At 35.2% G+C, this 24,081-nt stretch overlaps 2 protein-coding genes across 8 annotated transcripts; one reads left to right on the top strand and one right to left on the bottom strand.

The window, feature by feature from the left end:
• Positions 1–1,919: 1,919 nt before the first annotated feature.
• Positions 1,920–5,316, bottom strand: LOC106763922 (rhomboid-like protein 11, chloroplastic). Its single transcript, XM_014648101.2, has 7 exons — positions 5,032–5,316; positions 4,790–4,914; positions 3,691–3,776; positions 3,104–3,144; positions 2,842–3,008; positions 2,698–2,760; positions 1,920–2,307 (listed from the first exon to the last, which is right to left on the bottom strand). Exons 1-7 carry the CDS (start codon positions 5,234–5,236, stop codon positions 2,146–2,148), a joined length of 849 nt encoding a protein of 282 aa, XP_014503587.1. The 5' UTR covers positions 5,237–5,316; the 3' UTR covers positions 1,920–2,145.
• An 11,123-nt stretch (positions 5,317–16,439) lies between these two features.
• LOC106764003 (PXMP2/4 family protein 2) lies at positions 16,440–20,168 on the top strand. Of its 7 annotated transcripts, none has more exons than XM_022782264.1 (6): positions 16,757–16,888; positions 17,370–17,475; positions 17,566–17,691; positions 18,091–18,182; positions 19,296–19,562; positions 20,028–20,168. In XM_022782264.1, exons 2-6 carry the CDS (start codon positions 17,422–17,424, stop codon positions 20,056–20,058), a joined length of 570 nt encoding a protein of 189 aa, XP_022637985.1. In that variant the 5' UTR covers positions 16,757–16,888; positions 17,370–17,421; the 3' UTR covers positions 20,059–20,168. The 7 variants fall into 7 exon arrangements, with proteins under 7 accessions (XP_022637984.1, XP_014503682.1, XP_022637985.1 ...); XM_022782262.1 differs by lacking the exon at positions 20,028–20,168 and adding an exon at positions 18,768–18,897 and having other exon boundaries at positions 19,450–19,929; XM_022782261.1 differs by lacking the exon at positions 20,028–20,168 and having other exon boundaries at positions 19,296–19,929.
• The last annotated feature ends 3,913 nt before the right edge of the window (positions 20,169–24,081 follow it).

A 24,081-nucleotide genomic window follows, 5' to 3' on the forward strand; every position in this document is an offset into this window, starting at 1 on the left:
TTGAAAGATCGAGAATACTCTGAGTTGTTTAGAGTAAAAGACTTACTTTTGTAAGAAGAAAGAAAACTCTAAGAGTTTGTTAGATTGAATTGTATTATATACATATTTTCTCTGCGAGAGTAATCGTCTAATGATAAACTCGTCTAATGAGGTCATCCAATGCACTCAACTACTAAGACTCATCTGATGGTTTCATTTAGTATGTATCATCTAGATGACCTCATCTACACATATCGCCTGACACATTGAGAGCCTATTTGGATCATTTGCTTAGCTAAATTTTTCTACTAGATAAATTTGTCGTTAAGGTTTTTATTTTCATAAGATTCAAACGGTATTCTGACACAGGACAACATAGCAAATAAACCTAGTATTCAACCAACTTTATCTTATCTATAAACCCTTAAATCTCTGCATAAAATCTTTATGGAATTATCTAGAATGAAACCAACTTTGTGCATGTTCTCAAAATCTGCTATTGAAGATGGTTGCTATGAAACCACCAACATGAAACATGGGCAAGTGCAAATATGAGCAGTAACTGAAATCCAACCAAAATTTCTATAAATGGAGAGCAACAATGAGCACCGGGACAAATCTCACTTCATTCACCATCTACCACCACTTTCTTTCATGTTTCAGATGGTTCTCCACATGGAAGACTAACCCGTCCTGAATGATTCTTTTTGTCATTTCATAGTTAGTTTTGAGGTTGTGTGCAATAAACATGTTCTTTAATTTTTATCAAAACATATTCTACTTTCAATCTTTCTTTTAAGTTCTTAGTTATGATCTTAGAATTGTTTTAGAACAATTGTTTATAATTCAATATTATGTCTTTTGTTAGAATTCTTATTACTTGTTAATAACATTTTGTTTAGCTGAAAGAGTTTCACAAGTATACAATGGAACATGTGAACTATGAAATATGTGAAATCTAAACAAGATCTTACTTGTAAACATGGAGCAAGTAGAAAACTTAACAGATGAATTAAATGTTTGTTTGGTCAGTTTGAAGTTTATTTGAAAATTAACTGAATGATAATCATATAATTAGCAATGAAGAATTCAATTATGAAAGAGCTTGAGAAGTGTCTTCTATACTTTTTTTATTTCTTTAATTTCTTTATTGCTTTAAAAATGCCATATAATTGTTTTTATGTTCTAACATTCTCTGCAAATTTTAATATGCATTATTTTAAGTGAAATTTTTAGTTGAATTTGTTGAGAGAAGACTTGGGTTAGCTTATCATTATCGATATTTTTTCATGTTAATCTTCTATGCAGCAAACACCCCAATTCAGGGCACTGACAACTAGTGCAAATAATTATACAATTACTTGCAGTACCGTTGTATTAGAAGATTGACTTTTATTTTATTACCCCAACGAAAGCGATCAACCATGGTGGAGATTTGAGAAAATTTTGTTCACTAAAATCATGTTATGAAAGTCATGGACTGTTTAATGATAAAAAAATTGTCTTAGTTTAAGAAGGCTTGATGGTAAAAGACCTTCTATTTATCTTTAAAGCACTAGATGTATCAGATCATTTTACCCCACATGAATTATAACTTCATCATTTGTTATTAAAATCTGCCTAGGTTGCTGATTCAAACTCATGTGAAACATTGTTCATGTGTCTCCTCCAACTGTTTTGGCACGTTTTAAAAAAAGTTAGATTGTCATTTATTTTTCTTTATAAATAGAACCTGTGTGATCTATATTAAAAAAAAAAAAACAAGAGTTGTAATCACAATTTTTAGTAAATTTCTGACCATAGATGTAGATTGAAATTAGTTAATACTTTAATTAAATCAAGTTAAATTTCTTTAAGTGATTTTTTGTGTAATCGTCTAATTGTTCTTGCAAGTTCTTCATTATCGTGTATTACTCATTTGTGTGGGGTACATTGTCCGGTGAATTTGAGCTATTTCCTCACACTTCTCAATACCAAGGTCTCTATAACAACAATGCGTATATAGTGAAGCGTTCTTAACAAAGCTATACCCGTATAATAGATATTGATGTTATTTGAACGCCTAGCATCGATAGTAGCAGAAGTAGCAAAACGGCACATTTGTTATTATTGGTCTAGCTAAAGTAGCATCGAAAAGTTTGGCCTTTTTTCGTTGAACTGCGTGGATTATTGGTCTAAAGGAGCAGAAGGCACTTTGCTAAGAAGCCAAACCAAAAGCACACCAACAAGCGCACCAGAAAGATGTGCGATGTGATTTACACTTTGCAATGTGTAGCCTCCGTGAAAGGTTCCTGATAATGATGTTGAAGCTTGGGCTGCCTCCATAACCTAGGACACATATAAAGAACAGATGAATCATACTGAGCACTGATAGATAATTGTTGGCATAAATCAAAGAGCAAATGAATAAAAATTTTGATCGTTTTGTCCAAAATATAAATAGTTGGTGGTTAGAAAACATCAACACATAGGAAACCATTTACGGATATGATTGATGGACACCTTTCATCTATCTGACAGCTAGTGAGGAAAAGACATCACTCGTAAGCGGTGTACCGATAAGAAAAATGAAATAGACGGAAATGAAAAATGTTAGTTAAGTGTTTATAGTGGAGAGCTATGATATATCATTACTCAACCATTTATGAAGCATGACACATGATTCTGGATGCATATTGAAAAAGTAACATGAACTTAAGTTCCAATATCTCTAATCACCTTCTCTATAACGAACTGACCCAATATAAGCACTTCAAGGATCTTCCTCCAGTCCCAGGACATCTGCATTAATTAAAAGCTTGACTGTTATAACTTGGAAGAAATACCGCAAACAGATGAACTCTGGCATCCAATTCCAAGTACCTTTACAAGGACACTGATGGTAAATAACCCAAAAACAGCACCAGAAGCTCCAACAGAAACTGTATTTCTAGGTAAAACCAACCATGAAACAAGGTTTGCTCCTACACCAGTAAGAATATAAGAAAGCCACAAAGCAAGGTTCCCTTCCTCTTCTTCAACAAGTTTTCCTATTGTGGAAAACAACAAAATAATCAACTCTCAAGAATCAATCCCATAACAACTCACTTTACGAGAAAGACAAGTGACCGTGTTACAGCCTTACCAAAAATGTACAGGAAGAAAAGGTTGCTAGAAAGATGCTTCCTGAACAAGTTAATTCATTAGTCATCTTGTAAAATGAGATAGTAAGAAAGTAGTTCACAAAAATAAAATAAAAATTAATATAAAACACAGTCATAGATCAAATGAGAACTAATTTAAAAAAGTGATGATTGCTTAAATAAAAAAATGCTGCTATTCATCTAACTCTCATCTTTAGTCATATCAAAGCTTAAAATATAAAAAGATAATAAATTCATAAAATGCAACCAAGAGTATTCAGTGTCTGACATACATTAGACATTATTAGATTATTGTTTTGAGGCGTCTACGCTTTCTTATTTGGAACAACCGAAATTTAGAATGGAAAAACACTTCATTCAGTTCAGTTCTTTTATTGTTGTTCTCTAATTTTAGAATTACAATCTTACCCATATACCTTCTTATATCAACTATATTGAAACCTTTATTACAAAACTGAGGTAAAACTCCAATTCTGATTAGAACCATATTAGAAAACTCTCTAGAATATGTTCTTCAAAAACAAAGAAAAATAACATGGAAAAACTGAAATGACAGTAAGACACTCACCAATTAGCATGACAAAATGTAGCTGTGACAAACTGGTACCAAGCAGGCCACGTGTGGTACAAGTACAAATCCTTTGCCCCATTAACCTTGCAGAAATNATATAAAACCATACATCATCCAACAAACACAGAAACAACACTGTTTATGCAATGCCACTTGTTTCACACTCCTTTAAAAGAGCTCCTGATTTTCCTTTTATAAAGTTTGACTGTCTTACTTCTATTTTCTCTTGAAAGCATTTAACGTTCGTAGTCTTTTTTCTGTCTTCTTTTTCCATTGTACCTTCCATCTGTCATTCATTAACCTTCCTCGTCTCTCTTTTCTCTTGTTCTGCCTCTCATGTCCATCCATTTCACACCCCATCAAGAATGTTCAAAAACATAATTGCTTTTATTTCTCCTTCCCCCATTCTTTCAATGCAACCAAAGAAATGAGACCGAAACAGAAAAATACAAGACATTCTGATGTACTGTCATATTGGCAAAGTCAAAGCACAACTATGATTTCTCCTTATATTTTATTGTCCAATTTGGTCTTTAAAGTTTTCTTTTTTGCTTTGGTTTATAAAACTGCATTTGTTAGACAAAGATAGTACTTTGTCACTTTAACACACTTTCTTGATCAATTTTGTTTGACATTTGATAATCTATAAGCGACGCCTCTGCTACATCAGCTAAAATTAACACCAGTAGTGTACATAAGAATAGTAGAATGATAAAAACACTTTAAAGCACCAAAGTACATCTCTTTACATTTAAGGGAGAAAACAGAGTAAAAATGTATTTTATTTAAGCCAATTGCTTTCTAGATTGTTTTAATATATAGGATTTTTCTTTTTTTTTTTGAAAGAAACATGTTAATTGGATTCTTGTATGTCTTCTGATCCGTGGGATTGAAAGAAAAAAGGAAACAGAATATATATATATATATATATATATATATATATATATATATATATATATATATATATATATATATATATAACAATTATTTTATTACAATTATGAAAATTTATTGTATTTCTTTAATATAAAAAAATATACAGATAAAAAATAAATAATGAAGATACAGTAGTAAATAAAGATAGCAAGAAAATTACATGAAAAAAGTGGTCAGCAATGAAAACGCCAATGTTGAGGAGAATGATCCAGAATATGCCGTTAACTCGTTTCTCCGGTTTCCCTTTTGGCTCAGGTTTTCCGAGTTCCAATTGCGAAATAATATCTAAAGCGAAGAACTGAATGAGGTGAGAAGAACAGCTGAAAAGGCGTAGAGTTGGAATTCGAAATAAACGATTAGGTGTTTGAGAAAACGCCGAATCAAGTTAATCGGAGAAAGTACCTGACTTATTACAGTTGCATGGTGTGAGAGTGCGGTAACGAAGCGCCGATAACGGGTAACTAGGTTGGACAAAGAGAGAAGGTTTGGTGGTGAAAGAGGGAAATGGAGGGAGACAGTGAGAAAAGAAAGCAGATTTGGGGATGTGAATATGAGAAAATTTGCATGAGGTTGTTAGTGATTTTACCGGGACACTAAGTTGGGCCATTTTTTGGTTTTCCTCAGTAATGGTTTATTTGTGCTCTCAATTCAATTTATGTACACCAGTAGGTTCTAGTTGTTAGGGTCTCCAAATATTTTGTTATTTCAGAAACAGGCCATGGAAGCATTGACAAAAAACAAAAATTACTATCAAATTGACGAATTGCGACTCTAAAACAACATTTTAGAGTATTTTTGAAAATTGCCCATATGAATAACTTTAAATGTAAATGACATAAATGGATAAGATGTATTTCAAGAAGATATTGTTAAAACAAAAGTCAAAGATTTTACTTATTTTTTTACTTCATTGAGTTGGAGTTGTGATTGCTGAGTTAATGGTTTTATTTTTAAAATTCATTCATTTGTAATTACGAGGTAAGTATATATATTGAGAAGATGAGTTTTATGGGTTTCGTTAATTTTCCATGCATCAAGTATTTTTTTTTCTTCTTCTCATTACCCGTCCTTTATGAATAGATGGTAATATGTTTGTAAAAGACACTTTAATGTCCAATTTAATTTGATGTGTCACACAGCAAATTAATATAATGATAATTGATGACAATCATCTTAAGGGCTTACAACATAGGTCTATGATTAGACTTAATTTTAGTTTCTTTGTTTTTAAATATAATAATGTAGGTTTTTCTTGAACATTTTTTGGGTCTTGTATTTTTGGACCTTGTATTTATGGAGCAAGCTAAAGGTCGAGCTGGTTATGTTAGTAGTCAAGTTCTTATGTTTTCAGGTGGACTCTCCTACTTTCAGTTGGGCTCCCCTACTTTCAGTCAGGCTCCTCTATTTTCAGTCAGGCTTCCTTGCTTCTAGCCAAGCTCCTTTGTGTCCAACCGAGCTTCCATGGTGACATGTTAAGCTTCCTTTTTTCCAACTGAGATCCCAGGTTAATCTGCCGAGCTCTTTTGTTCCATCCAAGCTACCATGCTGACTTGTTGAACTTCTTTTTGTCTGATGAGTTCCATGTTATTGTTGCCGAGCTACCGAGCTCCACTATGAATGTCAGATTGTCGATCAGTGTAAGAGAGTGTCCTTTCTTCCAAAACACCTCACATTTTGCACATGAGTAAAAGCGTACTAAGAGTGAGGTGCCACTTGTCCATTGATCCATGATTCACGACATGAAGATAGGACATATGCTAGAAATTTGTTAGCGAAAATTGGAGGTCTCTTTCCCAATAAATAGAGATCTCCATCATTGTACAAATTACTCTTGAATGCTTAATGAAACTCTATTGAGATTACTCCAAACATTTTCATTTCTTGAGGACCCATGGCTAGAGGTTCTCGATAGCTTCCTCTAGCCCCTTCCTTAGAATAGGCCCAACCTTTCTAGAAATTTACTTCATTAACCATTCAAAACAAACACCCCACTCAATCCACGTTGCATTGTCTTTCAATAATCCAAACAGATCTATCATCATGGCGAGGTCTTCATCAATAATGAGCATAAATCCTTTACCTCGATGGTTGAACTATTTATAGGGTAATTATGACGTTTATGGGTCCTCATCTATACAACTCAGGGTGGACGTAGTGGCCTATTAACCTTTGATATAGATTATGCCAAGTTAAAGTACAATAAACCAGTTTATGGTCGGGTAGTAAGAGGTTATCTTATGGCTAAGTAGGAAAAGGTTTGCTTGTCGAGTTGGAAGAGGCTGGCTTTTTGCCGAATATGAAAAGTTTGGCTTGTAGCTAGGTAGGAAGAGGTCGCCTTGTGGCCAAGGGGGAAGAACTGATGCAGATGTATAGAGGATGAAATACATTGACACCAAAGAAGATCAAGACCTATTATTGAGGCTAAAGAAACCAAGCATCGCTGAAGCTAGAAAGCTAATGCAGAGATGCAAAAAACAAGACATATTGTGGAGAAGGCCAGAGTAGGTCAAGACTTGTTGCTAAGGCTGAAGAATTTGAGCAATGTTGAGGCCAAAGATTGGTCAAGTATAGTTAAGGCAAGAAATGGGCGAGAATAGTTGAGGCTTAAAGAGTTGTCGCATATCTGCAAAAGATGAGACATGTGGCGAGGCCAGAGAAAGCCGAGACCTATTGTTGAGGATGAAGAAGTTGAGCATTGTTGAGGCCAGAGATTGGTCGAGTACCGTTGAGGCCAAAAATGATCGAGTACCATTGGGGCTAAAACTAGGCGAGTATTGTTGGGGTTAACAATGGCCGAGCACTTTTAATGCTTGAAGAGCTATTGTAGATCTACAAAAGACAAGACATATAGCGAGGCCAAAGAAGGTTGGGACCTTGTTGTTGAGGTTGAAGAAGTTGAGCATTGTTAAGGCTAGAGATTGGTTGAGTACCATTGAGGACAAAAATGGTTGAGTATTGTATAGGCCAAAAATGACCAAGCTTTATTAACGCTTGAAGATTTGTTGCAGATCTGCAAAAGACGTGATGTATGATGGGGCCAAAGAAGGTCAAAACTTGTTGTTGAGGTTGAAGAAGCAGAGCACTGTTGAGACTTGAACAACTGTCGTAGATTTATAAAAGATGAGACATGTGGCAAGGCTAGAGAAGGTCGAGACCTATTGTTAAGGCTGAAGAAGACAAGCACTATTGTGGCCAAATATTGGTCGAGTACCGTTGAGGCTAGAAATTTCCAAGTACTATTGAGGCCAAAATTGGTCGAGTACCATTGAGGACATAAATGGTCATGGTTTATTATTGTTGAACGAAGCTGAAAAGGTGATGCAAATTTGAAAAGGATGAAACATGTTGAGGCAGTGATGTGTTAAGGTTGAACGCCTAAGGCAAATATGAAAGGACCTATCTATGTTGAGGTCGTTGAAGGTCTAGATGTGTTGTTGAGGCTGAAGAAATCGAGTGCTTCCGATGGCATAGATGCATTGAGTCTGAATGTCGAGTGCTACTGATGACGTAAGAGGCGACATGTTGTTGAAGTTCTAAGGTTGAGGCTGAGATACCAGAGGCAAGACATGACGATGCAGAGAAGGTTGAGTGTCATTGATGATATAGGAGGCGACATGTCGTTGAAGCTGAATAGTTGAGGCAGAGATGCCAAAGGCGAGACATTTTAAGGCTTAAAGGGTCGAGTGTTGCTGATGATGTAGGAGGTGTAACGCCCCGGCAACTTCCAGGGACTGTTGACTGCCCCCACACATCACCACGAGACTTTCCAATGTGCTTTGTCCTCACTCGCACACTTTTCGGGAAAACTTCCCAGAAGGTCACCCATCCCAGAATTTCTCTGGGCTAAGCACGCTTAACCATGAAGATCTTATGGGTTAGGCTTCCGAAAAGTAAATGCATTTTGGTGATATGGGTAGCCAAATCAATTCCTTTAAGCTATCCTTCAACTGTATAGTCCCATACCTATACAGTCTCCAAATCCCTCTCATTCCGGTGTATGTTCAATTCGTCCATGTGTCCCTTCCACTCGAAGCCTGCCAGGAGCCGCTCCTTGTCCGTGCCCCCTGCACCATGCCTCTTGCACCGGCGATCACTCCCCGCCCTCGTCAGTGCCCGGGTGTCACATGTTGATGAAATGGTGAAGAAAGAAGAAGCTTGGTTTCATGGGAATAATAAGATCATGAAGGAAGAACATGAAATTGGCAAAGAAAAAGTAATGGGCTGCAAGAGGAGCAACAATCGTGAAGAGGGAAGCTTGAAGGGTCTTTGAAAGCAAAGAAGGATAAGTTAAATAAGGGTTGAAGGAAAAAAAAATGAAAGAGATGGAGAAGGGGTTGCATGGTGGGACGTAAAGAAAGGGGGAATGGATGTGGAGTAAGGGGTTTAACTTGGGATATAATATGGTGTATGATGGGTAGAAGGTAACATGATAACGTGGTTGTATGCTTTCTTCCTTTTGGGTTGAGATTATAGTTAACATGTTGTTGCATGTTTTCTTTCTTTTGTGTTGAGATTAAAAATAATATGTTGATGCATGCACTCTTATTTTGGGTTCAAGTTTCATGGGTTGTTGATGGAGAATGGGTATTCACATGTTCATTTTCGTTTTTGCTATTATATGGGGTATATAATGGACTATACATGGTTATATTTTACGAAAAAAGTGTTGTTGATGGAATGGGTATACATGTTGGGTGAATTGGGGTGTTGTTGTGTATGAAAAATGTCATGGGTACACTTAAAATCATGTTTCCATGGTGTGTGTCTTGTTGAATTTTACCTTGAATGAATTATATATATTGTGGGGCACTTATCTATACTCTTTGACCAAGAGTATGGGTAGGAGGGTATTGAGAGTTCTCTTCCATTGTTGGAAGAGAAAGGAATGAGTTAAAAGAATGAGGGGAGTGAAAGTGAGGTTGTTGAGAGATAGGATGTATGGGTTTTACGTATTAGGGGTGAGAGAAGTAGAATGTTTTTCAGTTGTGTGAGGAGAAAATAAAATAAAAAGAATGGTGTGGGTTCTATTGGTTTTTGACGGGAACAAAAGAAATAAAATAAAATAGAAGAAGATAGTTTGGTGCAGGGGCTTACGAAAATTATGGAAGGGGAAGAAGTTATGTTTTGGGTTTTTGAGTGAAGAAGAAAACAAAGATAAGAAGAAAGAGGGGGGGGGGGGTAGTAGAGTGACGTAAAAGTGAGAGTGAGTAAAAGTGAGTTGGGTTGAAAAGTCAACAAATGGTATCAGAGCCTAGCCTCTCCCAGTACGGTGTGGTTCGAGGACGAACCAGACGGAAGCTGGTGGGCATGTGACACCCGAGCACTGACGAGGGCGGGGAGTGATCGCCGGTGCAAGAGGCATGGTGCAGGGGGCACGGACAAGGAGCGGCTCCTGGCAGGCTTCGAGTGGAAGGGACACATGGACGAATCGAACATACACCGGAATGAGAGGGATTTGGAGACTGTATAGGTATGGGACTATACAGTTGAAGGATAGCTTAAAGGAATTGATTTGGCTACCCATATCACCAAAATGCATTTACTTTTCGGAAGCCTAACCCATAAGATCTTCATGGTTAAGCGTGCTTAGCCCAGAGAAATTCTGGGATGGGTGATCTTCCGGGAAGTTTTCCCGAAAAGTGTGCGAGTGAGGACAAAGCACACTGGAAAGTCTCGTGGTGATGTGTGGGGGCAGTCAACAGTCCCTGGAAGTTGCCGGGGCGTTACAGGAGGTGACATATTGTTAAAGCTAAAAAGTCAAGGAATATCTGCAAAGGTTGACAGACATTGAGGCCGAAGGCCAAGAGGCGTGGAGTCCAAACTTGGCCGAATATCAAAGACTGACAACTGAACAAATGAAGCTGAAGCAGATCTAGTCGAATGCCACAGACCGATAATTGAGCAAGGTAAGAAGCTGATGAAGGTTTGGCTGAATACCAAAGAATGGCAACTAAGCACATTAAGAAGTTTGTCAAGATATGAAAAGCTTGTTACAAGACAAGCTTGTTTAATAGAAACCTTGGTTTTAAAGCTTAACTAAAAAACATGAAATGAAGAAGTCTCTATATAGAAAACTAACTCTAAGCTAGAAAAACACTAGGCAAAACTCTTAGGACAAGAAACACTAGGATAGAAAACCCTAAAAATCAAACACTAGAATGGAAAACTTTAAGTTAGAAAACTAACTCTAAGATAGAAAAAAAACAGACACTAAACTCTAGGGTAGAACATCCTAAATCAAAAAAATAACCCTAAGTTGGGAAAACACTAAGTGAAAATGCTAAGTCAGAAAACCTAGGTTAAGATAGAAAAACACTGGGATAGAAAATCATAAAAGCTAGAAAGGTCCAATGAAAATGACAACCTCACAAAATAAAGAACAAGATATAAGTGTCTGAAATGCTTGAGTAAAAACTCTAAGATAGAAAGAACATATCAAGAAGAAAAGATGTGGATGATCGTCTAGGAAAGAGTCAAACATAGAAATTCACATAAAGGTCAAGCTAAGCTAAGGAACTTAGGAGAAAAGTAGGACAACAAGAAAACTCAAGACTTTAGAAAATAGGAAAACAACCTAGGATGAAAACACAAGACTTAGAACCTGAATCCCCAACATAGAAAACCTACACAAGACTTAGAACCAGAATTTCCAACATAGAAAACCTTAGGAAAACACTTAGGTCCTTAGGAAATAGAAAAATATCTAGGTCGAAAACACGCAGACGTTGTACTAGATGGTTGTTATGCCTAAAATGTCTATGAAAGTTAAAGCTAAACGCTTAAAACTTATCATACCCAAAGGGTATTCAGTTTAGCTCTCGAAAACAAAACAATGTCAAGACGATGTCTTTGACAAAACCACTAAAAGGTTAAAAGCATAAAACATTAACTAAAAATACAAAAGAAAACATATACACATGACCAAGACATGGCAGAATTTGATTCAAAATGAAAATGACTCAACCCAAGTGATTTCACCGAATAAAATAAAAAATTAAACTTGAATTAAGGCATGAAACACTCAACCAAGAATAAAAAATCCTATTAAGGCATGAAACAGAGAGCATGAAGAAGAGCAATGTGTAAGCAAAATCAAATTCAAGAAAACTTTCAAACTCATCTTATTCCCCTGACCTCAGTAGATTTATTGATTCCAAACAAAAATCAGGCACAACACCATTGCCAACAACTCCAAAAAATCCAATGTAGAGAATAAAAAAGCAATGCAACGTAGAAAATCTTGTTTTATTATAAAGAAGTAATTTGGTAGCTAGGGTTTTGGTATCCTAACGAACTCAGCAAGCATCGTTCAATTTTGAAAAAAAACTTACCTCAAAAGCAAAATAGACGACGATGCCAGCCTCTGCAGACCACGACCACGAACTAGCTCCCTCCAACTCAATGCCAACCTCGATGACGCAAAAGCACGACCACCACCCTGACGGAAACACCTCTGGAATTTGGGCTTTGAAGGGTTTTGGAGCAAAGGGGAACGGTTTTGGAGCGAAAGGGAAGGGTTTTGGAGCGAAGGGTTTTGGACGAGGAAGGATTCGACGAGGACTAGGGCTGGTGAGAATGAACTGCAGAGTGGGATTTTGGGTAAAATATTTCGAATACCTTCAAAGATTTACCGACGGCTCTAAGGCCTTCGGTAAAAGTCTGCCAGTAATTAGCGCTTTTCCTGTAGTGATAAACAAAGCTAAACGCTATATGTCTAAAGAAGAGACAAAAATCACAATAAGCATTTACTTACCTAAACGATACCATGAGCTAAAATAATACTTCGTCCAACAATGAAGTCTTACTCAACGCTTGTTATCTGTAAGAGAAAAGCATAATTTTCAAATGCTACTTTAACGGTAGGAAACCAAAAAGCACTTTATATCTCTAAGCAAGCATTAAATGACATTAAATGCTTAAGTTCAAACACAACAAAAGTGATGAGTGGATTGTACATCAAATCCAATCATATCAGTAGTAGGTAATAGGAAAGACATTCACAAAATGATCTTCCCTTAGAAAATAGTGACACAATATCTACGTCAAAACAAATCATGAAATCAATAAGTAAAACACCAACCCAGACTAAACGATATCAATTAATCTCACAGACACAAAAACATTAGAAAACACAGAATGCTAAACAAATGATAAAACCATTCAAAAACACTACATTAAATAAAATAGGACATAATTGCTATACATGTTTCTATCTTGTGCAGGACAATTGTTGCAAACATGTTGGAAAACAGGTAGACTTCTTTTTACACCAAGAGGAGGGGTGAATTGGTGAGTTTTCAAAATCATAGTTTTTTCGCAATCTTTTATACAAAGTATAAAACTTTACAAAACTTTCTTGAATCGCAAGTAATGAAAATTGTGTGCAACGGAAAATCGTAGTTGACTACGCAGATAGCATAGTCGACTTAAAGTAAAAGTTCAGGGATAGAGAAATTCAAACACTGGTTTTTATACTGGTTCGGCCTTAATGCCTACATCCAGTGTCCTTCCAATACCAGGAAGCAATTGCACTATAATGGTCAAGGTTTTTACAACAAGGAATTTATAGAAGACCTCCACGTCAAAAATATAAATCTCGTCTCTAATCCTCTAACCAAAATATAGGCAAACCACACAGCAAAACTTGCAGGAAAAGGTCTCCTCTCTTGCAATCTGCCAAACCACTTTGAACAATCCTCAAAGTGAACCAGACTCCACGAGTTTATCCCCTCTAGTCACAACAGGTACCAACAACAATCACCACGGATGCCAATATGAATCTTGATCAACCCAGAAACACCTCAATGTGTAGATATGTGGTCAAGCAATGAGCGCACAGTCAGTCTCCCTTTGAGTCTCCTTCAAGCAAGATCACCACCGTCTTCTTGATGAGTTCTTGAAGCTCTATAATCTCAGAGAAATCAATCTGAAACAAAATATGAAAATTTTAGATCATCAAAATTCCCTGAGTAACATCAGGTTCAATCTATTTATAAATTTCTGTTAAACAGACGCTCTCTTAGTCGAATATGCTACTAATATAGTCAACTATGTTATGACAGTTATAACAGCTTAGTCAAACCAGTAGCATCCAGTCAAACAAATTAAATTCTCATTCAATACAGTTGACCTACTATTCAATGCTCAACTAACTTTTAAAAATATAGCCGTCATTATTCATGAGCATAACAGAATTTCAAACCAGACAATTGATACAGTTGAATGCGTGACGCACACAGTCGACTTTGACAGGTTGAAACATTTTGAAATTCTTTCATTCACAAAATCTCACAAAGCACTAATTCTAAAAATCTGTACAAAGACTTTAGCATAGTCGATTCAATTAGTAATGGAGTCGACTTTACTACAACTTTGTCACACAATTATAAGTTCACAAAAGTGCTTGTGGTTTTCATCCTTCAAAACATGTGCAATGCATCCAAAAATGATATAACATGTACAACTCAATAAGTATGCATTCACATAGCAATATAACACATAAACATGTTCAACAAATATACCAAACAGTAAGCATAAGAACATGTAGCACAAGAACAACATATGCGTGTTATTAAAGATGTGTTGTCATCATCAAAAACCAAAGTGATATAGATATTGTGTTGTCAACAATCTCAACAAAACATTCATCAATCTCATCTTATACATTTCAATCTTATACATAAGTCAAATTGCTTTTGATAAAAGATTTGAAAAGCACGTTTACTTTGACAAAAGACATTATCCTATGAAGATGAAAATGAGAGAAAATATGAAGATATCTCATCATCTGTTGAGCAAGGAAATCTCTTTAAACTATTAAAGCTAAATCTCCTCAAATCAAAGGAAAGAGAAAAAGAGAAGAGCTCGGGAAAAGAAAAATACTCTCAAACTTCATTTGAAGATCTACTTGATGAAAGAAGAGAGAGTGAAAGAGTGAAACACAGAAAAAAAATTTCTCAAGCCTAATTGCAATATCTATTTGTAACAAGACAGAAGAGAGAAAAAAAAGTAAAGCATCCCTCTAATGCTTCATTGTATCATTTGCTTATTTGCTTACTTGTGTAAGATGAGAGAAAAAGAGTGATAAGAGAGACTGAGAGTGTTTAAACTATTTTGTATTGTAATTATATCCTTTATGTAAGAATAATAGTTTGAATGACTTGTAACCAATCTTTGATTGCAATTCTAGAGAAAATCAAAACACTTAGAACTTAACTCTAGAGAGTTAGGAAATCTAGGCGAGGTCATCTAGTATCAAGAGTGCTGCGACTGATCTATGATAATTGGAGGTTATTCGTTGATTAAGGATACCATGAGTGGTGAAGAATACTGCACAACCGAGATTGGGTGAAATTCAACTAGGCGGTATCGTGAGTATCAAAATGCCTAAGGATACCAGGAATGGTGAGAATACTCAAGGAAATCTAGGTAAGGTTGCTTAGTACCAAGAGTTGTGCGAATACTTAAGGAAATCTAGGCAGGGTTCCTTAGAACCAGGAGGGGTGCGAATACTCATCGAATCAAGGGTAATTAATAACTACTTGTTGATTGAGAAACTAGGAGTAGTCCGAATACTCAATTGATCTAGGGTAACTGGAGATTATTTGTTGATCAGGGATACTAGGAGTGGTGAATAATATTTCATAACCAAAAGTGGGGAAACTAAAGTAGACAGTGTATCAATTTCATTGGGATTGTCTAAGGATAAGAAGAGTGGTGAATAATACTACGCAATCAAGAGTGAGTTAAACTCAACTAGTCAGAAGTAACGATAGTTACTCAATAGAACAAGGAACACTAGGATTAGTTTAAAACACTCCATTGTACTTCATTGAATATCTAATGAAACCCTTTAAGTTAACATAGAGGAGGATTAGACATAGTCCTAATAGGTGAACCAGTATAAAACATTCTGTGTGTCTTGGCTTGTTGATAAACGATCTAGTTATAGTTGAAGCTTCTTTACTCTTTCTTTCTCTATCAACAAGCATCACTTATTTAAGGTCATTGCCTACATACAATATTTGGAACATCAAGTTAGTTATGTAAACGATCTTGCATGGATAACGTTTACTAACAAGTTCTCTAACTCGCAAGTGTTATGTACATCATGTTTACTTTGCAAGTTGTGAAAAAGTTATGGAAACATTATTCAACCCCCCTTCCCTTCTAGTGTTTCTCACACCTTCAAAGTTGATGCAGGTTTGTGAAGGACAAAAGAAGTTGAGGCCAAAGAAGGTTAAAACGCACGAGACTAAAACTGGCCAAGTACCAAGAAGGATAAAAGATACAACCCAAAATTAACAAAATATGACAAAAACACATAACTATTAACATAACCACCACTACCACATCTCATAGTTAGTACAATGTAACATTCACTCTAATACAAAATAATTATCATGAAAATTCATTTCACTAACACCTCATCCATTAAGTTTCAATACCAAAAATACATATTCCACTCTTGTACTCATATCCTAACCATTTGAAAATCTCACTAATCACAAGTACCCTGTAACCCAACAGTAAACCTTAACTCGTAGAGACTTAATCAATCTAACTAGCGATTGAATATCGTGATCACCACCAGCCGAAACTATCATACTAGCACACATAAAATATATTTAATGAATAATTAAGGTGTTTTAATTTTTTTAAAGAGTATATAATGAAATATGTTTCTTTTAAGAAAATGTGTTCTGAAATTTAAAGAACAGCCAGACCCAGAGTCCCATAAAGAGTAACAGTAAAGTACAGTTTTACCCTTTTTCTTTCGACCGAATTCTTATTACAGACAAATGCAGAAATGTCAAACCCAACCTCCAAATTGTTTTTTACATCTTCATCACAGACCAGAGTTCATTCCTTTCTGTTTGTGCCTCTCATTCCTCAAAAAACCGGAGTCCTGGCTATTCGAGAGAAAAAAAGAAATCTATAGAAGCCAAAGAAGTGCCACCCTTACTCCACCGGCAAAAAAAATTATCTTTTTTTCGCTGAATGCTGGACCCATCTATATAAATCCCCAAATAAAGAAAAAGGGGGCTGCGATCATTTTCATGATCAATAAATAGCGATCGTTGTCGGGAAGCGTTATTGTTTGGATATGCTCAAGTTGTGGAAATGGTACCAGAATTGCTTGGCGGTTCACCCTGTTAAGACGCAGGTCATCAGCTCTGGCTTGATTTGGGGTGCTGGTGACATAGCTGCTCAGGCAGTTACGCACTATACTGCCAAGGCCCATGCCACAATGGATGAGGTATTTTGTTATTGGAATATATATTGTTTCCTTAAGATTTTGTGTTTTGGGGAAAATGCATGTTTTCGTGTGTGTTTTTCTTGGTGTTTGGGAAATGGTCATGCTAGGAGTGTGGTCTTGTAGTCAAAATAGTTAGAAGGATTTGCGATTGTCTGAGCTTGGTTTTGACAATGGAAAGTGTGGAATGCATGGGTGAATGCGGAAAGGAAGGGATTTGTGGTTGTTTTTTTGGAAGGATTTTCGGTGTAGCATGTGATCTTGGTCTCTAGTTAAAGCAAATGGGTGCTTTTATTTTGTGGGTTTTGTATTGGTGGTCATTGTCTTGTTGGGACGCTGGGTTTTGGTTGCTTTCTGGAATGAGGTTTTGGGGGCATGCAAAATGACTGTAAATTTCATCATGCCTATGTTGGGTGTTTTTGCGAAAATAGCTGAGAGATTGGTTTAAATCGTGGCTGTGGTTGAGGTTGTGTTGTGATTACAGATATTATGGAAAATTGTGGCGTGGATGCGAGCGCAGTTAGAAGCTCTTGGGAATGAATAATAATGGAATGGAACGTCTGAATTCTTGGTTTGGTTGTTTAATGAAGGTAAGGAGGGAATTCTCGCGGAAAAACTGTGGAATGTTTTCCTTGACTCTCTAAGTTGAATGGACAAAATTTGGTTCTGCAAAATGGCAGGAAGAGGTGGCATTCCATTCCTTTTGGAAAACTCCCCCAAACCCACATTTTGTTCTTTCCGTTCTTTCCATTTTCCATCCATCAATTCAAAACCATACCTTTAGTTTTGCACTTCAACCGCAGGAGGTAGGGAAAAGGAAACTATGTTAATGCTAGTTGTAATTTTTTAATTTTAAATCACATGGAAACATCTGGTTTGTTTGGTAACTATAGATGGGAAATTTCAGTTCATTTGGCTAAAATAGTGAAACGGGAAATTACTTGTCATGGTCACTGTTTTCTGGATAAAGTGAATCTGAAAATGATGCATTTTAGGGTTTTATACGGGAAGCATTGTGGATAAACCATGTGTAACTTGGCCCTTTCTTTCTTACTGTGGTAACATGGTTCCTATTCAAGGACAAATACTTTGCTGGCATTTTTAAACTGTCTAGTTCACATAGTGTATGTATGTGACACTTTATTCTTTGTAGATGTAACCATCTAATTAGCTCATATCTCTTGTTTACTGGCAATTTTTCTCAGGATGACAATAAAGAGTTAAAGATCAACTGGAAACGGGTGTCTACAACCAGCTTGTTTGGGTTAGGATTTGTCGGTCCTGTTGGCCACTACTGGTAAAAAGCGTGACCTTTTTTATAAGTTTTATTCCCCAGTTATTTATGGACGCTGGTATTATGCAAGGGTTTGTTTGCTGATTCTCAGATCTCAAATCAGCTTACTTTACTGGACAGATTTGAAAGTTCTTCGTCCTTAAAAAATACAGTTGTCAATTTTTTTCCTTTTAATATTAAATACAATTTTGTCCAGAAAAGTCATTATTATGCTTTTGCTCTCTCTTAGTAGAAGTTATGTAGTTCACACGAGACAGCATTTGGATGCTACAGTTATGGCTGACTGACATGTCAGCTGATGATGGTTACTATTGTTGCAAATCAATTTAAAGGACTGATTCTTATTGCCTTGTTATCATTTTTCTTTTATGATATATATTCTAAATATGTAGATGACAATTTGGTTATTGATGTATTGATTGGTCTATAGTAACTTCCAGATAAATTAGGATTAAAGTGGTATTGCCCTCTCAACTTCACTGGGCCAAGAGGCTCTGTTTTGGTTTTTGGATGCATGGCTTATCCAACTGACTAAAAAAGGGAAGGATTTCAAACTATTTATTGAATAGCATTTTGTGTTATTGGTAGCACTTTGTTGTGGTATGACCTCCTCCTCAGCTTAGGCGGCTTTGATCTTAAGGGGGACCATTCCCAAGTCTTACAAAAGGCTACCTCAATCATATTTATAGCTGATGGGGAACATCCAATACTGTTTGATGTGAGAAAACGTTTTATGTTTTCGTTTGTACTGATGAAAATGTTACCTTGTTTCCACACTTTTTTGCTTTTAAAAGTATGTGCAGGAAACAAAGTAAAAATAAGTTGGCATTTTGTAACTAAAAGTCAGAACAGAACATTTGAAAACAGGATACTAAACGAGAACCATGCCATTATTTGTAATACATAGTACAGATAGAAAATGAAAGCAATAAACTCTCAAGCCAAATGGTCCCTTAAAAAATGTTAAATCAGAAAAGTAAAGACTTCTAGAAGTGGCTTTCGTATATCTGTTAGTGTTTTGTTTGTTCTGATGGGGGAAGAGGGGCACTGGCAAATGATATCTATTTTCTAAGAAACTTATCAATTTTCCATGTTCTTTTGCATTAATTATTGTAGGTACGAAGGTTTGGATCGGTATATAAGATTAAAACTCATGCTTAAACCGAATTCCTTCCGTTTTGTTGCCACAAAAGTTGCTGTTGATGGGTTTATCTTTGGACCATTGGATTTACTTGTGTTTTTTACATACATGGGTTTTTCTTCTGGAAAGAGTGTTCCTCAAATAAAAGAAGATGTTAAGAGAGATTTCCTCCCAGCCTTTGTTTTAGAAGGGGGCATATGGCCAATTGTTCAGGTTGCAAATTTTCGGTTTATACCTGTGAGGTATCAACTCCTTTATGTCAACTTCTTCTGTTTATTGGATAGCTGTTTCTTGTCTTGGGTTGAGCAACAGCAGGATGCACCTTGGAAACAGTGGTTGAAATCACTTCTACCTTTGAAGTAATAGCGTTTGCTTTCAGAACTCTCAATTTATTCTCGGAGTTGCCAGCTGTTGGAAGTTCATGTTGGAAAACAAGTGACTAATTCATATTGCTTGTAAACACCCTCCAGACTTTCAGAATTGAATTTCTGAAATTGATGAAATTGCTTTCACATGATTTACATGATTAATGATTTTCATCTTGAATACGAGTTGACACATTTTTTTCCATTGAATAAATTGAAAGCTATGTTGGCTTATCACTTTCTAGTCTTTGTTCGTTCGTCTATATTCTAGTTTTACCAATGATGTTCTCAACAACCAATATCCATTATTAGCTGTGCTTATCTTTCACTTCATATTGTCAGGTGGAGAACAATCCCTGGGCACACAACATAAATAGGGACTACTTTTGTATCATTGTCTTTTATTTTGACAAAATTTAGATGTAGCTCTTTTAAGTATTTCTTTTATGATATCTTCTGCTTAGAATTGATGTTTTATCTCAATGATATCTTTAATGAAAATTGTAAAGGTTAAACATGGATCATGAAAATGACACAGAAAAGAGTATTATTACAAGTAGTGAATAGGGTAAGGAAAACATGTATTAGTAGAGTGTTTTGATGTTTTCGGTATTGGCAAACAATGATGAATAAAAGTTGTCCTCAAAATATTAATAATGAGCAATGCTAGACGAAAATTCTTTGCAAGCTAGAATTATCGAAACTTAAATGGATTGAAATATATTGGAAAATAGACAAGTAGGACATGTTTTTTCATAAATTAGATAAATGTTAAGAGAGAAGTTATTCATAAGAAAAAAATTGAAAAAGCGGTTATATGTTTAAATAAGTGTTAGTATGCATAGAATTCTGATAGAATGTTAGATTTTTTTTTTTTTTTTTGCTTTAGTTTCTGTTTGATATTCTATTAGTTTGTTAGTATTATTCATCCCAATTTCTTTCTCTCTTGGATCGTGTTTTTGGAATTGAGAATCCTGAATACACCACCTGGGAGACCCAGGATCAGCTACTTTTTTTGTGCCTTTAATCCTCCTTATCGACTTCCTTCTTAGTTCGAATCATTAGACGCGCCAACACTTATTTCAAGTTTAGTAGAAGATACATGCTCATTTTGCTTCTCAAAGCGAAGCTCGGGCTTGTCAGCTACGCACCGAGCTTTTCACAATGAAGAAAGGTGAACGACTAATCAATGAGTCCCTTCTGTGCATCCAAGCGTTTGTGCATTTTATTCATTCGATTATCTTGTATCTGAAGGCGAACGACTCGATATTATCCTTGATGGACTTCTGATTGAGTATGAGTCCTTCCTTTCTCTCATCAGTAGTAAACCAAACTTGTTCTCATTAGAAGAAGTTTAATATTTGCTTATTGCTCAAGAAACATGGATTGCAAAGTTTTGGCATGATATTAACTATTTCTCCTTTATATCGGTCATCGTTTCTAGGCATCCCACCTCCAGGTGAATCTACTTATTTTCCATAATCAACTTCCAACAACATCCACTCACCCATTCCCTCTCTTGAAGGTTTAAAATGGAATGTTATCGATGGAATGTTATCGAAGCACAGTTCTAGCTTTAAAAGCTTGCTTTATTCAATGAAATAAATGGTTTTATATAGTCAATACAATAATTAATATAAAAAACAGAAATACCACATAAATAGAGCATAACTGAACGTGATTGGATATAACTAAATGTGGCTAATTTTATGAAATAGAAAAACTAAACATCCTATTTCTAGGGGATAAGATTTATTAACAAATAACTAAAAGGATTGAGTCAAAACATGGCTGACATTTCTCTTTTAAATTGAATTGTTATTTTAGTAAATACAGTCATTTTGAAGGATAATTCACTATAATGATTAGAGAATTACACCAAAGGTTTTACTGTGAACACACTCTCATAATGTAATCATCTTTCTTACTCAAACAATCTAATATAGAAAAGAATGCACCTGCACACACAGAATCACACGTTCTTCCCTTTGAGAAAAACCTCTCAAAGTCTAAGAGTTCCTCACTCGTCTTCCTGTCGCACACGTACATGGAACAACACAATCAATAATTGTAAAAACCTTTTCTGATCACAACAAATACACTTTCAGTAGTGCGAATATGGATCAGTAAGTCAAGCTCTCAATTCTCCTCTCAAGAATCCTTCAATGTTCTTCACAATATTTGCTTCTTGATTCGTGGAGCGTACGTGAAATCTGTAAACTTTCTCAAATCAAAATAGTCAAATATGAAATTGTAAGAATGATCAATTTTTTTTTTTAGAATTTCAAACAATGCATCAATTTATAGTTTCTGTCATATTAGACACAAAGTAATCGATTACATTAGTAATATAATCGGTTACATAAAAACAGATGTAACAGTATTACAAATAACTCAACTCTTAATTGAATGTACAATTAATGTAATCTATTTGCATTTAATGTTAGTCAAACACATTTAAAAATATGACCGTTAAAGCAGTTATGACTAAGCTGAAATCAGTTTTCAAAATATAACATACTTAATTGATTACATAAAGTGTGTAATCGATTAATCTTAACAGTTGACAAATTTTGAAAACTTTTTCACTTCAAAAACTCATCACAGCACATTTGAAAATGATATATGCAAACACATGAGTTTTAATCGATTTAACAACTAATGTAATTCAAACTACAGTTCAAAACATAAGTTGTCTGATGATCTTAATTGATTACAACAACACTCTAATTAATTATGTCATGCATATTTGCTTTTGTGCTTGTGGCTTTTATCATATAGAAACATAAATTGTGCATACATAGATATAGTCACATCAGAATCATAGTAGTATGCGAAAACAACATTATGTCAATCATATGCATATATATGTCAATCGTATGCATTTATTACAATAAGCATGTACATTTCCACATATGTATTTCATCACACAGAAACATATTTTTTGTTGTGTTATAACAACATCCCTATGTTATTACTATCAATGTATTGTCATCATAAAAAACAAACACAAGGGGTTTTGGGTTCAACATTGACATTGCTGCCCCTATGAACACAACCCAATAGAATTAAACTTCCATTAAAATGAGTTTGAACACAGCAAAATGAATTAGAAACATCAAAACGAAGTAACGAATGAGAAGAAAACAAAAACAAGAACAGTAAAAACGAAATTGTAATAAAACTAGAAAATGAAATTACAAAATCCTAAAACGCCTCTCAACAGCTGTTCACGTTCTGTAGGAGAGCGTTCTCATGTTTTACGTTTTCAGAAGTTAAAAACTAAAAGTCCTACCTTCATGGGTACAAAACCCTAGGCAAGGCAAGTTTGTCCCCCCTTTCTAAAAATGGGCCTAAGTCCAAAATCTAGCCCAAAACTACAATAAAACAAAATACAAACGAAAAATAAAAGAAGAAAAAGCTGAGGTGGACAATGGTAGATGACGTGGAAACTCCTCTTGAAGTCCAGAATATAATTCCAAAATTTCCTTGAAAATAATAATGGAAATAATTAAGCTCAGAAAATTCAAATTAATTAAAATATGAATTACTGGTCGAATTAAACCTAAATAGAAAAATTGAGAAAATAATAGAGTTAAACCTAATTCAATAATTAAATTTGGTGCAGAAAGCTAAGTAAATAGGAGAAAATAATGATTCATCATAAGTCATTTAGACAATTACTCTCATAGAGAGGATATGTGTTCAATAGAGTCTATAGACTTGTTGGGTGTTTCTCTCTTTTCTTTTTTCTCTTTTCTTACAATAGTAAGCAAATATTACAGTGAAGCTTGGGAGTATTGCTTGACTTTTCTTTTTCTATTTTTAGATCTTCTCTTTTAGCTTGAGCTTTTTTGTACTTCTCTTTTAAACGTTTTTCGTAGGATTGATATTTTCATTATAAGTTATCATCTTGGTTCTTTCATTGAATGATCTTCTATTTAAAGGCTTTTCCAAAATATATCCTTTAGACTGTTAGCCTTGATTCTTATGTCTTCTCTGTCTGGCATGTGAAGCAACTGTTAGTTAAAGTCAACTTGTTAGAGCAGACTTGCTTTTTCAGTACTTTGCTTGAAGTAGGTTGTACTATCTTTCAAATACATCTTTTTATGAAGAGAACATTCCATGAATGTCTTCTTTGTCTCTAACGTCCACTTCTGATATATTTCAAATAAAGCATGTGGATGCATGTAGTAGGTTATCTGCATAGAGTAGAGTAGATTGTGCATGCAATAGATATGTCTTTAATGACCTTTAATTAATGCTTGTTTAGAACAACAAAGTGCTTTTTACATTTTCTATTGTTGAGGTAGCATTTATCATTTAAGCTTTTCTTTAAGATACCAAATGTTGAGTAAGAACTTCATCGTTGGACGAAGTAAATATTTTAGCTCAT

Source organism: Vigna radiata, chromosome 6 (assembly GCF_000741045.1).
Source record: "Vigna radiata var. radiata cultivar VC1973A chromosome 6, Vradiata_ver6, whole genome shotgun sequence".
NCBI lineage: Eukaryota > Viridiplantae > Streptophyta > Magnoliopsida > Fabales > Fabaceae > Vigna > Vigna radiata.

Coding starts and splice junctions, on each gene's coding strand:
- LOC106764003 (XM_022782261.1), top strand. CDS start 17,422: ATGAATAATAATGGAATGGAACGTCTGAATTCTTGGTTTGGTTGTTTA. Junction 17,476..17,565: donor GGTTTGGTTGTTTAATGAAG/GTAAGGAGGGAA, acceptor GCAAAATGGCAG/GAAGAGGTGGCATTCCATTC. Junction 18,183..19,295: donor GGTCCTGTTGGCCACTACTG/GTAAAAAGCGTG, acceptor TAATTATTGTAG/GTACGAAGGTTTGGATCGGT.
- LOC106763922 (XM_014648101.2), bottom strand. CDS start 5,236: ATGGCCCAACTTAGTGTCCCGGTAAAATCACTAACAACCTCATGCAAA. Junction 4,915..5,031: donor ATGCAACTGTAATAAGTCAG/GTACTTTCTCCG, acceptor TCTTCGCTTTAG/ATATTATTTCGCAATTGGAA. Junction 3,009..3,103: donor TTTCTTCCTGTACATTTTTG/GTAAGGCTGTAA, acceptor TTTCCACAATAG/GAAAACTTGTTGAAGAAGAG.